Source organism: Battus philenor, unplaced genomic scaffold (genome assembly GCF_028537555.1).
Source record: "Battus philenor isolate CCGP_79_NKW_IND1 unplaced genomic scaffold, ilBatPhil1.0.hap1 SCAF_15, whole genome shotgun sequence".
Classification (NCBI taxonomy): domain Eukaryota; kingdom Metazoa; phylum Arthropoda; class Insecta; order Lepidoptera; family Papilionidae; genus Battus; species Battus philenor.
Genome location: NW_027181677.1, coordinates 12,095,136 through 12,113,294, shown reverse-complemented (window position 1 = coordinate 12,113,294; position 18,159 = coordinate 12,095,136). Strand labels below are relative to the sequence as shown.

The 18,159-nt window shown below is 33.5% G+C and overlaps 1 protein-coding gene across 1 annotated transcript; it reads right to left on the bottom strand.

Moving 5' to 3' along the window:
* Window positions 1-1,774: 1,774 nt before the first annotated feature.
* Window positions 1,775-14,438, bottom strand: LOC137919019 (organic cation transporter protein-like). The gene is made up of 7 exons (XM_068761980.1): window positions 14,266-14,438; window positions 12,860-13,064; window positions 7,959-8,059; window positions 6,141-6,292; window positions 4,781-5,407; window positions 3,244-3,425; window positions 1,775-1,984 (listed from the first exon to the last, which is right to left on the bottom strand). The coding sequence occupies exons 1-7, from the start codon at window positions 14,436-14,438 to the stop codon at window positions 1,775-1,777; spliced, it is 1,650 nt and encodes a 549-aa protein (XP_068618081.1).
* Between the last annotated feature and the right edge of the window lie 3,721 nt (window positions 14,439-18,159).

Below are 18,159 nucleotides of genomic sequence, written 5' to 3'. Positions count from 1 at the left end.
TCAAGATACTGGGACCCAAGTGGGATGGCTTTGATGGGCCGTCGAGGCAAATGGTACGGAACTTGCAACCAAATACATTGTAAAAGGTCCCCGCATGAGATTTGGCCATTCAATATTTACTGCAATAAGAGTAGATCATGTACAAAGCAAAGTTCATTGAGAGAGTAAATATGAAAGTGATTTAGACTTTGGGTATGCGGACTTCTATAGGAGATACTCGTGAATAAAAATGCTACGTGCCTGGTAAAGTCTCTCTGTGTAATCTAGGTACGCTGTGAATGTACCACATAAGTTGGGTTCCAGCTGTCAGGATTCTAAATTACTGTGACAGATATGTGCGTTGCAAAATCTTCAAACTAGATGGCGTTTTAGTAAAATAAAGTTGTCACAGATAATAAAGGTAAGCCATTATTCCCGAGGTGTATATATATAATAACTCCAGGAAAATTGTTTGAAGGTCAATTTGTTAAAATAAGCCCGAGTCACAATGATGCGACAAATATGACGTGATTAATGGTTTGTGGAGATAAAACATATCTATGATCCCAACCACTACACAGCCATTATGTCTGAATTGCCCGCTATTCTTATTGTTTGCCAATTTTAGGGTGCCGAGTTATGAGATTTTCAGTTTACCATGATGCATAATAAAATATCGAGACTCGATTAACAGATTTAAATATTTTATATTAGTAATAAGACTTAAAAAATCCTCTGAATAACTTTTTAATATTCCGAGCCCCCGTAAAGTGTGGTTATAATTTTTAATCTCGAAAACTGGTGACTATTAATGCAACTAGGCGTTCTTATACAATGTACAATTACATAAATAATTTTATTGAACGGCTCACTCTGCGCAAGTGACATTTGCAGATTCCGTGAGTTTGAGGTGGCAGAGCGCTGTGGACGCCCATTCTGAAATTTCTTATAACATAGCTAAGTTCGAGGGATCCCAGGGTAGTCTCGAATTAAGAGTGACCAGGTTCAAGAGCTCCCTCAAAGAGATCTCGACTTGGGTTGTCGCAATAAATGAATATTATTCAAAATTAATGTTACTGTGTACAAATAATATAGCGACGTCAGAAACTACCAGCGCCATCTAGTACAGAATAGAAGAACTTCGTACGTCTTGTTTTGATATAGTTTTTGTTCAGGCAGTTTGTTAGATAGTGCTTATGTTAGAAGAGAGATTAAGACGTACACATATTTAGTCATGACACTATGTATACATATTTATATATACTATATATATAAACACTGGTGGTGTATAAGAGTACTTTTTGTACCCAGCGCTTTTCGCTGCTTTTGAAGCGGAATTGAAATAAATTCCCCTTAAGCCGCCTGTCGTACACACGACACCGGCGGCCACGTCTGCTTGTCCTGACCGTTTGCGCTCTACGAAGGGCTCCCCCTCCCTCTCCGACAACAACCGATTAGACCTTGAGTATTCGATTTTGTTGCTTATTAAGCTTATTCTAGCTTAATAAGCAACAAAATCGAATAGGTAGGTAGGTAGTAGGTACTAGGTAAAAATAATTAAATACTTAACATTTATATTTCTGTAACAATTTATTTCAACTCACACTTTATAATATCTTTTATTTAATTACAATTTTGATATTATCTTCGTCTTACAAATGTACACATTAAACATTGTTAAAGCGTCCTATAAATAACTCGAAATGCTTACTAAGGATAAGATATTAATTAAGTTCGTTTAAATAGTAATCACAATCTTTATATCAATGTCATGCAATTAATTCGTTATTTAAAATTAATTTCTATTTTCAAAACTGGGATTATCTTGTCCTCTTAAATTATTTTCTTTTCTTCTCGACTTTCGAAGTCTGACTTCGTATTCGACCTGCTCTACTGTTTCGGCCAGAGGTAAGTCTTTTGTCTCCGGCGTGAGAGTAAGTAGTAATCCAGAAGTAATAGCGAGCACACCAAAAATCAAAGGCGGTAATATCACTGACACCGTTGCCTGTAATTAAAAATAGATTTATATACCTTATTTAAATTACTAATTAAAACATTGAATGATTATTTTCAAATAAATAGAATTTCTATAAAAGCCGCGCGGGTCAACAGTGAGATATCTCTCACTGAACCATTTATGCCACAGGAGTCTCTCGTGAGCCGCGTATGGTTCGTTGGGAACATTTCCCACAAGACACTTATTGCAAATCTCGAATAAAACGCAGGTTATATACAAATAAGCCATGCGGCCTTCCAATGTAATAAAAACCTTACAATAAAGGCCTTTTGCTGCTTCGATAAAACGGTAAAAGTCAATAATTTTTATTTTATTTACTTAACTTAAATAATGCTAATTAGCAATTTTATCCGATTTTGTGTTACGTTAATAATTATAAAAAAATTTCTTTATTATTATTATACATATACATACACACACACACACACACATATATGTATAGATATTGCAAGACTAAAATTTAGTGAAAATTTCAAAGCAGTTTTAATAAGTCGTAGGACTTCTAAAAAGTAGAAGAATTAGTGTTGGAGATACATACATTAATGACGTCAACAAAATATCCAATAATCATTATCTTTAGTCGTCTATAAATGTATAAGCACAAGTACATGTTAACATTAACTGTTGTATTGTTGATAAAAATTATCACTAAATTTGAGTACTCTCATTTAATATATCCGAGATATAAAACTAACTATACCTTTTAGATATCAGACCGATCTTTAAATAGATATGAAGTAGTTAACGAACAAAGAGTGACTGAGTTCTACTATGATGCAATGTTTGTGTCAGTGTTTAGGAATCAATTGCACTTCTACCCTAGCATTAGTAAATAACACTACTATTGTAGGTATATCTCATTACACGGCGTTCACACTAGTAGGTTTGGACATAAATAGAGATCTCTCATGGATAATCTTAATTTATTGTATTGTATCGAAAAAGATAAATTTTTGTCATTTTTTTGATACAAAGTGACTATTTGGCAAATTATTTGGACAGTGTTTTCTTAAGCGATTTGGAAGCGTAGTTTGGACCAGGCGTAAGTATACTTTGTGTTAAAGTAGGGTGACCATCATTATGATTTGTGAGTAAAGGATTCCTTGTGAAACAGTGGTGTTTAATTTCGAGTCAGAACCAACAGTACGTAACAATTATATCAATGTCTTGACTTTTGGAAATGTTTAGCAAAGTCTATTCGAAATAATGAATATTTATTTAATAAATAAATATTGAAATAGTTTTACCAGAAGCGGCGTTAATGGCGCTAGAACATTTCCAAATGTTGCTGTCAACCCACTAATACCGAGTAAGGTGCCTCTCACGCTGGTGGGTACGAGCTCAATGGCGTATGCTACCACTCCAATGAAGCAACCAGATGCGATCATCTTGCCGAGAAGAAACAAAGTTATTTTCAGCCATGAAACATCTGGAACAAAACAGAAAGTGTTACCTACCTCTTAGTAAGATTATAAAATGTTCAAGAGACATATGTATAGACATAAATAAGACTTATTAACTGTGCGATTAGATATTAAAAATAGGCGAAACAATAGAAATCGCCGAAAGGAATGTAACGAAATATTTGCCAAAATACTCTTTATTAGATATCTTTTTATTAAACGGTTTTATTTAGTTCGACCCGTACGGAATTTGTTTATTTAGGTCAAAATTAGAAATTAAAATTTAAGCACCTTCCCGTTGTCAGATTGATCTGAAGTTTGGTACACACATTTAATTTAGATGACAATACAATATAATAAAATCAATAACTTTATAAATCTAAAATGGCCGATTACATATTTTTCTTTAACCCCCTCAATATGGGTATCAAATGAAAGGGCTACACTAGTAAAACACGACGATTATGTCAAAATTTAAAATTAAAGATGGACGCCGTTCCAATATGGCGGACTAGGTACATATTTTTCCACAACCACCACAATATGGGTATCAAAAAACCGTTTAACTTAAATGTTTTTTAAATTTATTTATTTATATAGCATCGAATAGGTAAACTTATTTTTCAAATCAATTTTTGCAGAGTAGTTTAATATAATAGAAAAATGAATCAGGGACGCAAAAGCGCAGTCTAGGACTTCCATTTACAAGGCGACGCTAAATGCAGGTCGTTTCTAATTGGTCCTATCTGGATATCTAAGAGGCTACATCCAGCTATGACATAATATGGCTGAAATGTGATGATGATAAGTTCTTCTATAATGGTATTACTTAAAGCTATAAAGGCTTCAAATCCAGCCTGATCTGAATGAACTCAATTAAACTGAATTATTTTTTGTGATCGCTTTCATAGACATATTTTTTTAGTCATGTCGTCGTTATTGTTTCAGCTCTGCAAGGCATAGCCTCCCCCCAAAGATATCTACCAAAATCGCCATGCTTGGCAGGCGGGTAAGCAATCGTAGTATGGTAGGTATTACACTATGTAGAGAAAGCTGATGCCATCCTCTGGAAAGAATATTGTATGCCTGAAAACGAACCTGCGACTTACCATCGCAAGTCTCAGTCCTTACCGCTCGGTTCGTTTATTCATATATCATGCTTTATAACCATTTAAAAACGGTTGTAATATGATTTTATTGAGTTTTTTTAAATATATTTGTTTAAATCAATTACATCACAATTCAGTAATACGTGTATGTATACTTCCGTATATTGTTAAACTGCACAATAGTATAAAAAGTGTTTTTCTTTTTAAAAGATACAGTTCGGTGGTTAATTTTGACCTTTTTGAATAATTGGAAACAATACAAAAATATTTACCATCAGGCACGCATACAGACGCAGCGCATAGCAGACCACATAGAACAAACCCGTAGATCAAAGGCGACTTCCTTCCCACCTTATTCATCAGATACAACGCCATCAGGTCTCCTGGATATGACATTATTGACGACAAAAAGAAGTTCATATATTTATCCCCGGGAAGAAACACGGAGTTAATCATTAGACCGTAGTAAACAACACATGCGGAGAATCTACTGAATGCTCCAATAGTCACGCGTTTCATTATCTCTTTAGATTTAAACGCATCCTTTATCGTCTCTTTATGTTTGTTATTAGTTATGTTAAATTCCTTTTTGAGTTCTTTTTCGCCCATTTCAGCTAATTTTTGTTCATTTATATTTACTTTATTCATTTTAGATATATACAAGAGTGCGGCTTTTGCGTCATCAAATTTCCCATTTATGATTTGCCATCTCGGGCTCTCCTTCATGAAATATATGTATGAAAGGAAGATAATTGGTGGACAGTATAATATTTTGATCAAATTCTTCCAGTTCGGAACAAACTTTGCAATAATAGCGTAGACTGATTCGCCCATGTAAATGCTATAAGCAAAAATAATACCAGCTAACAGCCTGTTCTTTTTGCCGCTTATTTCAATCACTGGAACGGAGAAAATAATTATTTTAAATAGTTAGTGATAAGTCACATAATTTACTATCAAGTTAATGACATATATATGTTACGTTGTTGTTGAGTCCAACAACTAGCGCCATCTGTCGACGCCGGCCGACACTGCAGAGTTACGACGTCTTTATATATATATGTATATATATACATATAAACATTCATTTATGTGTATATGAATGTTTACCTTTACGTCCTTTATAGAATCGTAAACTATGCATTTATACGATGATCTTTTGCAAAATTATTTTGTATGAGCCCACGAAGGTTTCGTTGGTATGAACTATTTACGATAGATGGCGCTACTGTCATATGTTGTAAGACTTTCATATGTTGTGACGGTTTATGCTAATTTGAATTGAAACGAAAACAAGGAACGAACTTGACTTTTGGAGTTGCGGAGTTCGACATAAGAATTTATCTTAATTTTGAAATTCATTTCCGTTTAATATAATTAAAATGAAAAAGAAAAAAAATAAACTCGTTGGGTTGACGATTGCAGTGTGGTATTATGATAAGCAGAGGACACAGCTGGCCATCCTCCGCAACTCTGTTTGTAAGCAGTGGAAAAACTTTATAATTAATCAACAATGTGTGAATCATATAACATTGTATTCCGGGAATTGAATCCACAATATGCGATCGCAAGTCTCAGTCTTATATTTAATAAGAAAAAAAGCTATAAATTGTAATATATAGTATGACGTACTTAGAATCGATATTGTACCGTACGTGCCGCCAGTTATTACCGCTTCTAGTAATTCGATGCCCACGTAAACGTAGTAAGATGGAGCATATCCTTTGAAGTAGCCAATGCAACTACCAACACAGCAGAAAATGAACACTGGTTTACGGCCAAATCTGAAACAAAACACGTCTATCTTTATATATATATATATATATATATATATATTTAAGCTTCGTAAAATTCGTTTCTATTTCGTGGGCAACTTTGTACGTACTTATTGTAATACCGTACAAAGTTGCCCACAATAATATATTATAGTGTATAGGATTTTTAAGTGAAAATGAACTTTGAAAATGACTTGCTCAAACCAGATTGCGTTTGGAACCCATGTAGCTTTAAGTTGAAGAATGCCTTAATAGGGGTGTTCAATCTAATTTTAGTACCATTAAAAATTGGGCTCTTCTAGCATTCATCCAACGAGTGGACACATAAATGAACCTACTGATTAATATTGCTACATACGATTGTAGGTTACAAGTGTGAAGTCGGCCTTAAACTTCTAGTGATATATCGTTGACGTCAAGAATTCTGCAAATATCTATATTTTTTCCAATTCAGACCAGGCTAATGTGTTGGATTTCGCCCGTACAGATAAGATTCATATTCCCTGCTGCGTCACATTTTGTCGCTAAGGTCCACACCACGAATTACCTATGTGGCGTTCTTTGTTATTACTGGTTACGACGGTTACACTTTAAAAAATTTAGTAATTCTTGCGTGTTCGAATTCAAATTAGTCGTAATGCCGATTTAAATTTAATCGTTATCAGTGAGATAGTCGCATATATTGTGTTCGGGTCCAAATTGAAAATAGAACACGATTAAAAATAGTTTCTGTATGTACGTAATAATCACCACGTCGATCATATTGGCTCTGACTGTTCTCGTCATACAGAATGTTTCTAATGGCCCCTAATATAACGCGTGTACCTATCTCACAATGTTGCATTTACTTTGATGTACTATAATGGTGCGAATTGAACATTAAAGTATATAACTGGAACAAATAAAATAGATAAAAAGGAGGAAAATACCGAATAAAGAAGTAACCTAATGTAATATTTAAGGAGCGAAAGAGAGGGATGGAAGGCGATGTGAATAAGAATATATGTAAGCCAGGAGAATGTATGATATTGTGACGAAAAAAAGATGACGAATGAATGAAATTGCGAAGAATGTAGAGAGAGAAAGAAAATAAATATAAGTAAGGAAAAAAAATATTTAACAACATTTCAAACAACTATTTCTTATCAGAATGTACCAAATGTAGTACAGAGGAAAAGAAATGAAAATGATAAAAAATATGCAAAACAAACAGATATGTAAATCAACCAAAGAAATTATAATAAGAGAGGTTATAATTGTGATATAAAAAAACTGTGGAGAATAGATAAAGAGCGATGTGTGTAAGGATGATAAAGAAGAAATAGAAGAATTAAAGAAAAAACTGAAAAAGATACTTTACTGAAAAACAAAAGACCCTGTCACTCCTAAGGTAGCGGTAAACAAGAGGTCTCAAATAATGACTGCCACAAAAACTGATGTGGGTTTTATTTATCCTTATTCATGTTTTTACTTCGATCGTTTATGTGACGACAATCTTCAAGTTTTATATTTTCACCATCATGTTCCTTACTTATTAACTGTTGATGCTGTTAGCCCAGGGGCTTTTATAGCTTCATCATAGCTGAGTTCACGGAGCGGAAGAGTCCGTGAACTGGAATCCTGAACTGCAACATGAGCCTCATCAAAGACAATAGTACAACATAAAATGTATTACCTATCCGACATCCACCCGGCCACAATCATTACGATCAGGATGCCAATGCTGTGAGTGGTACCAATCATGTTGGACATCCACGGCTTACAGGCGAGGTTGAACTGAAATTTCAAGGTTTAATTCGTTTAACCAATATAATTATACTTAGTTTAACAACATTATTATTCCTGAAATAAAGTCGATAAGTTATCTTTTATTTAGGCTCATTTAATTAATTGCAATTAATTATTAAAGTGAATGGAAATTTATGTTCACATATAAGATCTTTTCGGTAAGATTAAATTTATTTTTATTTTGAAAATATGTGGATAGATTTATTAATAATCACTATCTAGAAGCAAGGGTCCTCGGGAAAGAAACTTGATTTTGCGAATAAGTCAGTAAGATCACATTTACATTCTAGAGCGCCTGAGAGGGCTACTCTTCTGGCTGGGTCAGTTGCAATAATAAAAACTATGTTTTATGATTCTCAAATCTTTCAACCGTCTATCCAGTAATGAATATTAAGACCGTCTCGTATCTGCAAGTGCAAGAGCAGACTGTGAAGTAGAGTTAGGAAGAAGGGTGGAGAGTTGCACCATTGCCTCCCCAATGAAAGATAAAGAATGTCGCCACATCTTTTTAAGTTACTGCCGAAAAATTATAAAGGAAGTAATAAGTAACAATACAACGTAAGTCAGCTAAGAATAAGGACGACAATACAAATTGTTAATAAGAATAAAGAATATATAGAAATAATATAAAAAAGTGTAAGAGTCTTGAAATTAAACAAAAGTGTAAAAAGTGAAAATATAACAATAATAGAAATTAATAAAAATCAAAATTTAAATGACTGTGATTTGCGAAAAGAGTGTAGCAAAGGAAGAGGGGCGAGGTGTGAATGGAATGTAAATAAATAGTTAGAGAATGAAATAAAAAAAACTTGAAGAACGGAAGGGGCTTTCCCCTATGATAAAACACAAATAAAAAAAATCTAATTATACAGTTTTTGTCTTTAATAGAATAGGGGCTATGAGAGACCCATTAAATTAGGCCATACACTAAAAAAGGAAGGTTAAGTACAGTCTCTTCACAATATGTTACCAACGAGTTTTAACTTATCTTGGCGATATCGTCTGCAGACACCTTGACAACTTTGACAAACTACTAATTGTGGTAAAAGAAGACGATAAAAGACCACGTGGATGATCACCATCTCGCTGTTATGATCAAATCAAAATAACTGGATCTTTTATTACTACTGCACCGAGGAAAACAGTGGATATAATGGTATGGAATGAGCTTAGTACAGATTTCACCAAAGCGTTTCAACACGGACTTCTTGTCTTGTTTCTTCTAAACCAAGCCGCACTGCGGTTATTTTGCGTCAGGTAAGCTATATTTAAGCCATTCCATCTCTTCAAGAAATCCCAGCCCGACTCTTTATGTTATCGGAGATTTCGGGAAGTCATCTCGGTGATCCGAGGTGGGTAGCCCTGAAGGAAGCTACCTCCATACACTGAAGGCACGCCATACACGTGACATCTAATGACAATAGACCATGATCGGTGATGATCCCTACCACTAGGCGCAGTCGGGAGCTAATGATAGGCATTGCCTCCTTTGTTCGTCGGCTCTACATTCAAGACGGATACAATCAACAGAAACAAAGATAGGACTGAAAAGAAATCTTTCGTATTTATAAGGAAAGTGAATTAATTGAATGTCACGTTAAATATGATCCAGTAGGCGGTGGAAATGCACATTCAAGGGGACATTATGTTGACCTTCAAAGACAAAGTTCAAATAAAAAGAGAGATTAGGGAAGAATTATGCAAAGGTTCACTGAATACATTTCCCATTTATTTATCATGCATAGCTATCGTGGATTTGCATGTAAAATATTTTATAAATAGTAGCTGCCGCTCCTTGTACACATGGACGTACGATGTCTGGTGGTGTTGCAGTGTTGTCTTGGTTCTTTATTTAGTTAATTTATTTACATGTTTGCGAGCACCGAGCTATTTTTTCTATAGGAATTTGGATGGTTTTTTTATTTCCTAGATATAAAGAACCTTAGGAGTAGAGAAGTTCACTATCCTAAATAAAATAAAACACTCTTGTAGGAAGTAAAAGAATGTTTTGTCGAAATGCTTGTACTACTAATAATATAATGAGGGAGGTTCCCACAGCGCGACGTATGTGTGCTTCGTTTTAACGTCCTTTGTTAACGTCGTGTAATGTTTTTTTAAATGGCCTCCCTTTTAGAAGATTCACAACCTACAATTCTCCGCTGTCATGTGCGAGGCGAGGGGATGTTACAACTCGGGTAAACCATTTATTAATTTTACTTTTTTATTTCACTTTCTCCATTCATACTTCTCAATCTCTACCTTTCTTCAATTTAAATCGTCTCCCTTACATCACCTTCCTTCTGTTATCTTCGTTCCAAGATCACAGTTTGACTTCATTTTTGGAATTTATTTACATTTAACTATACGTTGTAATTTTTTTTTCTAATTTTATTTTTATACAAATATAGTTATTTTATTATCTTTTCTTATTACCTATATTGCTTTATTTATGACTAGCTTAGGATCTTGCTCGATCTTTTTTGACTTAATACTGAGTCTTATTCTTTTATATTGTACTATTTTTTTTGAAGAATTCTAGGAATATAGACTCGGTGTATTGTTACAGTTTCGGCACTACTCGAAGTTCGACATCTGTCGACAAGATGATTATTCTCTCTTCACTTAAAGTGTGACTTCAGTCGAGATACCCAGGTTAGCGGGTTTGGCAGCATAAGAAAGATAAAGATTACTTCTGTCCAACAGATCACGACCCTCAAAAACGATTTGAGGAGGAGCATATGCAGTTAATCCGAGTTTTTACCTGTTATTTAGTTTGACCTATATAAGTGAGTTCACATTCGCAACCAAGTTTGTAGACTTCTATGTATTGCAAAAGGATATGATTCTTAACGGTTGGTCTAAACTTAGTTTATGTTTCAAATTAATGTTTTTATCAATCTCAGAAGTCTTGTATATGTTTTGAAATTTACTTTATGAGAAAAGGGCAAAAAGATTTGATGACATGGAAACAAAAGTGCTGTAATACAAGATGCTGCATTAATATCATCTACACTACGCGATACTCGAGACATTATTATTAAACAGGTTCCATGGAAGAAGTTGGATTAACAATTCGGACATAGGCGACGCAATATAGTGTCAATCTAGTCTTGATATACCATTAAGTCTAGATGTACCAGTTATAAAAATAATGTAGGAGTAAAGATACTTAAGCGTAAAAAGAAGTTCTCTATTCAAATTAAAATAAAAGGGTGTGTAGACGACTGATTGGTCCACATAGAACGCTATAAATGATGCTTTTGATCATACTACATAGCTATTTCTACACCTGCGGGTATAATACTAGAATTATGAAGGGTGTACAGACTCATTACGTATGACTCGTCGTAGCGACGTTAGTCAAAAGAAGTCTGTTGTTATTCTTTTGTTGTTCGAAGTGCATCATCAATAGGGACTCGTAGTAATTGGACAATAACATATATAGGTCTAAGTGTGTCAGCTATAATATGAATTGAATCCGTTATGTTGATGGCCATGTTAATAATGTGTTGTTTTGATCTTGTATTATTTCCTTATACTTTTTCCTTAATTTATAACGTGACTGTGCTGATTTTAACACTATGTTTTCCTTCTTTATTCGACGTTAGTGGGGATTTTTTATGATCTATTAATAGCTGCCCCGTCAGACTATGGTTTACAATACCGGGAATCCGGGAAAACGAATTCCGGAATCCCGGACGATTTTTGTCCGTTATTAAAAACCGGTATTTATGTAAAAATTCGGGATTTTTAAATATTTCAGTATTACGTTAGTTGATAAAAATTTAATTTATGTACAATATAAATCCAATTTAAAATAATATTAATTAATTACAAGAATTTTTTACGATTTACAAACAATTTTATTGTATTAAAATATATATCAGGCACATTTATTGCACAAACGGAGGCGAGTATGGCACCAACATGAAGCGGCCGTGTCGGCACTATAAAGCGATTGATTGTTTTACTTCTACTGCCCAATGAATAGATCTCGTTTATACCAATATATGTATTGGTATAGTATGTAACACGAAAATTATTAAATAGTTGACATAATATTGTTTCATTTTTGCAGTTGTAGTGTTTACAAGTAAAAATTGAACGATTGATTGTTTGTTTCTTAACAACATAGTTTAATAAACAAAACGCAAGTTATTAATGTTATTTCATGAATACTCTCAATTTAATTATATTTTTTATATTACTTTTTTAATTATATAATGCCATACGTGCTTATTATAGGTAAAATGTAACATAGAATTTAATATTGGATTTCATATATTATTTGTTAACAAGTCAATACAGCAACTGAGGTAAGAAAAAATATAACTAGTAAATTTTTTATTAATAAAACCGGTTTTTATACCCGGTATTTCAACTATCAAATACCGGTATTCAGGTTTTAGTTCGGTATTGTAAGCCTTACGTCAGATTTTGTACTGACATAAGTAATTGGACTATTGCAGTGCAATTTAAAATAAATAACCGTTTTGACATGATTGAGGAAATAAAAACCGAATCAAAGAAGATCTTGAAGGCTATACCGGAAAAGAAAGACTTTTCCGACTGTTTCGAGAAATGGAAAAGCGTTGGCAAAAGTAGGTTATATCGGAAAAGGATTACTTCGAAGGGGGTGAAATTGATTGAATGAATAAATAAAGAATTTAAATTTTATAAACAAATTCACCATACTTTTGATCACAGCATTATAACATCAAATTGTACGATTTTAGTGTATCTGTTTCTTGTGTACTTTTATAAATAAATAAATAAAAAAACACGTACTTCAGCGATAACAGTGTCGTTGCTTTCATAGACCCATTCCGTGCACATCTCAACAGTGTCCGTAAAACTTTCATTCGTACACGACTGTCCTAGCGTGGGCGTGGGATATTGGGACACTGGCCTGGTGCACCTGTCTATTGTACCACTCGGCCACCACACAGGTTTGAACTCTGAACTTTCATCCTCGCACTCGGGAATCCGACAACTGAAATACAATTACATTTAAAATTAACGGCAAATATATAATTATCCAATTAATGTGTTTAATAAGTTATTTCATGTTTATTCACACTGTGTGAATAAACATGAAATAACTTACCAGAGCGCGTAATAAATGTATATATACGTGAATATCATTACGATAGAGTTCAATTGTTTATATTTTTCAGAAAGTTCTTATTCAAATTATTAAATTTGGACATGACTGAAAAACTTAAATTTTTCGTGAATTTCGGAAGTCTCTTTTTCTCAAATCTAACAAGAAATGTTAAATATACAAAAAAAATACTTATTACTTATGTACTTTCAGCTTATATGACCACTGCAAAGCCTTACACAAAGATATCTTTGGGACGATATACCATAATGGCGACGCTTGATATTGTAGAAAGCAGAGAACGCTGCTATTTATCTTTTGGAAACTTGTTTGTGAGCAGGGGCAATCTTACATAATTAATTCACAAAGTGTGAATTATGTATCACACTTTGTGAATTAATTAACTTACAGTCGCAAGTCTCAGTCCTTTGCCGCTACCGCCTATTGGCAGGGAATATATAATGTCTGGTGTAGAGGAATATAACTAAAAACATTTAAACTTACTCAAGTAATTTACCAGATCGTACAATTTTTTAACTTTCATCTCGTTTGTTGTAGCAACTATAATCCACAGACGTCATCAACGAATAATTTACTTTATAATAAAATACTTAAACATTTGTTCTAAATGTTTTAATACAGAAAAAGAAATCCTATTTATATGTTAGCGATAAGAAATTATATTTACACTTTGGCTGACTTTTAGGACTTATTTTAAGTAATCCTTTAGTGTAAATTTTTTCCTATTAGTTTTTAAGTGCTAACGTGTTTTTTAGAAAAAAATATTGTGGAAAATTTTAAATAATCGTTTAAGTTCAGTCAAGTTAAGTCATTTAAAGATCTTTTTATATTCGTTGGAAGAAGTTTATATATGTATAAGCTACTATTCTAATCTACGAGTATATTTAATGCAGACAGATTTCAATCGGTCTTTTGAAAATCTACAAGGGGAGGATTCCCCTAAATGCAGTGGACGTTTTGCAGCTGAAATAATGGTGTAATTTTTTTTCTTTACAAATAATCTCTCTTTTCATTTTTGGTTTTTACTAATTTTTGTTTGGGTATTAAGATACCATTAATAGGTACGTACCGATAGTCTAGGTCGCCTGCGATAAATACATAGTTAATATGGGACAGTGTGACGACGAGGGTCCCAATGAAAGAGAACGCGTACTGTATTATCTGGTATCTTCCTAGTTTTTCCATAGTGTCACGTATTTCAGTTTCATTATTTTCATTGGTTTCATTCTTGCTAATAGCCATTTGGGAAATGAGTTTCTTTTCAATCTGCGTATATTAAATTAGTAGAATTAGATGTTACATACTTCATCGGATTTCATAACCATCATGTCAATCTAGACCAGTGATTCCCAAAGTGGTCTATATTGACCCCTAGGGGTCTATGACAACCTGCAAGGGGTCTACGTAAACGAAAAAAAAATTGGGGGTCCATGAAATGAAAATGGGGGTCCACAGACTGGACATAATTAGCCAAGGAGATTTAAGTTTAACCCTTACAAAATTGACGCCAAATGTTGATAATTTATTATTAAAGCATCAGGTTCATCCTTCTCACTAAAAGTATTGACTTATTGCTTATGTTATTTTAATTATAGTTTATTTTATGTTTATTTAATGTTACGTATATTATACATAACACATACAGAATTTAATTTTAAGTAGTTTTAATTTAAATTCAATTAATAAATGTATAAATTAACATGTGTTTTTACTTTAAGTTTTTAACACTAAACTTCACTACAGTTAGAAATTTACAGGAAATCAATATCAGGTAAGTAGGGGGTCTACCCAACACGGAAAAACATGGCAAGGGGTCTACGACACAAAAAAGTTCGGGGAACTCTGATCTAGACCCATTGCAAAGCTTACTCCTTCTCCAAATATCACCAGGATGACTGCTCTTGCGCTGCCCGCATTCAGCGGCTTTCCTCGACTTTTACTACTTCGTCGGTCCACCTAGTGTACATGCCACGCTGTGTCTAACAGCTCTTGGTCGCCACCAGAGAATGTCTCGTTTCCAATAGCCGTCCCGTTTTGGGTCGAGCTAAGAACGGATTTCTACTTTCGATTGCAGTTAAAGGTCGAATAAAGGAACATCGGAACACTTATGAACATTGTGGAGAGTCGCGTAACCTTTCTAGAGTGCTGCACTTTTGCAGTACTCCCATAACCCTTTGGTTATGGGAGAGACCAAACAAAAGTGTATAAGACTAGCCAAAATAAATACTCAAATATGTAATAAATGTAGTGTGAAAACAGAAAAGTAGAAATTAAATTATAAAGGAATGTAGATGTAAGAAAAAAGATAACAAATATATAAAAATAAAGCAAAACAGAACAAAGTGTTAACCTGTAGTATTCTGGTGAGTGAAGTGAGGCGAAGGAATTGAGGTGATGAATGAAGGGGTTAGAAAAAAATGAAAGAAATGAAATAATTTGTGTAAATATAAATGACGTTGAGAAGGAAAAAAAATGAGAACTTAAATAACATGATGAGAAAAAAATAGAATTGTATCGAAGACAGGGGAAGTACTAAGAGACCCCAGCGACAAAAAAAGTCTTTTGTTAGACCTGCCTAATCATAGGCCTAGCAGCTATAATTAGGTATAAACATTTAATTTATTAAAAAATATAAAGGTTAATGAACTGTACAGATAAATAATTGTAAAAAAATGTGTTAATTGAAATAGACGGCAAGGTGGAAGTGAGATTGGAATATATGGTTTTAGACCTTTAATTGAAATAGATATAATTAATTGAACTGTCAAATTTTTTAATATAATTGTTGATTAATAATACTTTTATACGTTCGTCGTATATATTAACAATATTACGTAATTTAATTTATCATAAAATGTGTTAAAAATGTTTAATTGGCAAGGTAAAGGTGAAATTGGAACGTCTGTTTTAAGATATTTAATTGAAATAGAATAAAATTAATTAACAAACCTTTATATTAAACTGCAGACGGACTATTAGTTTATACGTAACTAAACTAACAAATTATATATATACAAATTTATATATATGATATTAAACACATTATTTAAACATTTTAAAGTAAACCTACATACGTATTGTATGAACATAAGAATATCTTGTACTGCATTTAGTTAATTTCACGTCGGTGTATATAATTATTGTTTTTTTTTTTAAACTATACCATTTAACTCACACATGTGATAATATAAAATGAAGCCGGTTATAGTTTATCAGTTAAACGTGACTGAAACATGAAAGAAGATTTCATAATGAACCTTACATTCCGCTCATTTCCTCTCACCTCCCTTTCGTTTTAAGGTAAAGTTTTTGTATTTATGCCTTTAGGGTTCCGTAAATTTATTATCGGTTCCGACTGATTTTTTACTGACAAATGTAATTATTTGTTAATAATGTGCAATAAATTATATTTTTGATAAAAAATTAAAGCATGCGAAATTCACCAGCCTAGTCGAAATCGAGGTCGGCTCGCGTAACATATGATTCAACTCCTGATCATTCTAGATAGAAGAATTGCTGGACTCTGATCTGGTGAGATAGTAGTAGTTGGCGGCCCAAGCCGAGGCTCCTCTGGGAGCCCTAGAGCTTCTCCACTTTAAAAGAGGTTTAATGGAATCAGGCGTTCCATCCTCAGTAAGAAAAGGTCCAATATTTAGCCACTTCCGCACATGCAGTGGTAGTCGTGCAACAAAGTGCACCGGCCGCCAGCCCGCTGATAAATCGCATGCGGCAAACAATGCGAATTACACAACTACCACCATTAAATCACTCAATACGTGTTTCACCCCTCCACAGAGCATCTTCAGGAGTTATGTTACACCGATTAGTGCCAAACACGGAGTCTCTCGGACTCTGTGTTTGGCACTATTGGTGATTAGAATAAAGTCTAGTGATAAAGAGAACCGAATCGCTGTAATTGCATTACATAAAGCAGACAAGGTGCCAAATAAGATTTTTAAAATTATCCGTACGCTTATTAATCTAATATTTGTGTACGGCGCTTAAACTTATTTTAATTAAACTAACACACTGTAATAATAATAAGTGTTACATACAATAAAAAAGCAGTGGGATATTTAGCAGTAGTAGATCAGTGCCTACTCTGAGATTTGCGATCGTAGGTCGCGGCTTCATTTACCGGGATACAATCTGATATAATTCTCACTTTGTGTATTATTTTTAAAGGATTTACATTCTTCACAAACAGATTTTCAGAGGATGGGCAGCAACGTCCTCTGCTTGTCATAATACCACACTGCGATCGTCAACCCGCCTGCAAGAAAATATTTTTTTATAATACATTTCTTGTTAAATTTATTTAACATAGACATCTAAAATTCGTATAATCTTATTCAAATCCAATTTAAAACTTTTTATGTCAAGTCACAATTAAATATTTTAATTGAAAATTTATGAAACATAAAACGAATGGATCATATCGTTATGTTATTCACGTATATCTACATTTATTACGCGCTCTGTTAAGCTATTTCATGTTTATTCACACTGTGTGAATATACTTGAAATAAATTAGTAAACACATTTATTAGGCGATTACATATTATGTTATACAAGTATGTATATCATTTGTCGGATTTCCGAGGGTGAGAATGAAAGAATGGAATTCAAACCTGTGTGGTGGCCGAATAATACAATAGACAGGTGCATCAGGCCAGTGTCCCAATATCCCACGCCCACGCTAGGACAGTCGTGCACGAATGAAAGTTTCACAGGCACTGTTGAGATGTGCACGAAATGGATCTACGAGAGTGACGTCACCGTTATCGCACAAGTGCGTGATTTATTTATTTATAAAAGCACACCTGAAGCATATGCAATAAAATCATAGTATTTACCTTATAATACTTTCACCAAAGAGTAAGTAGAATGCATTAATAAAATGGGACGTCTTTATGTATTCAACCAAATCAATTTCATACCCTTTAAAGTAGTAATCGCAAGA

Excerpts from the sequence above, each read along its gene's own strand:
- LOC137919019 (XM_068761980.1), bottom strand. The coding sequence starts at position 14,438 with ATGGCTATTAGCAAGAATGAAACCAATGAAAATAATGAAACTGAAATA. Across the intron at positions 13,065-14,265 it reads GCAGGCGACCTAGACTATCG|TTGTCGGATTCCCGAGTGCG; the intron begins GTACGTACCTAT and ends ATTGTATTTCAG. Across the intron at positions 3,426-4,780 it reads GTCTGTATGCGTGCCTGATG|ATGTTTCATGGCTGAAAATA; the intron begins GTAAATATTTTT and ends GTTTTGTTCCAG.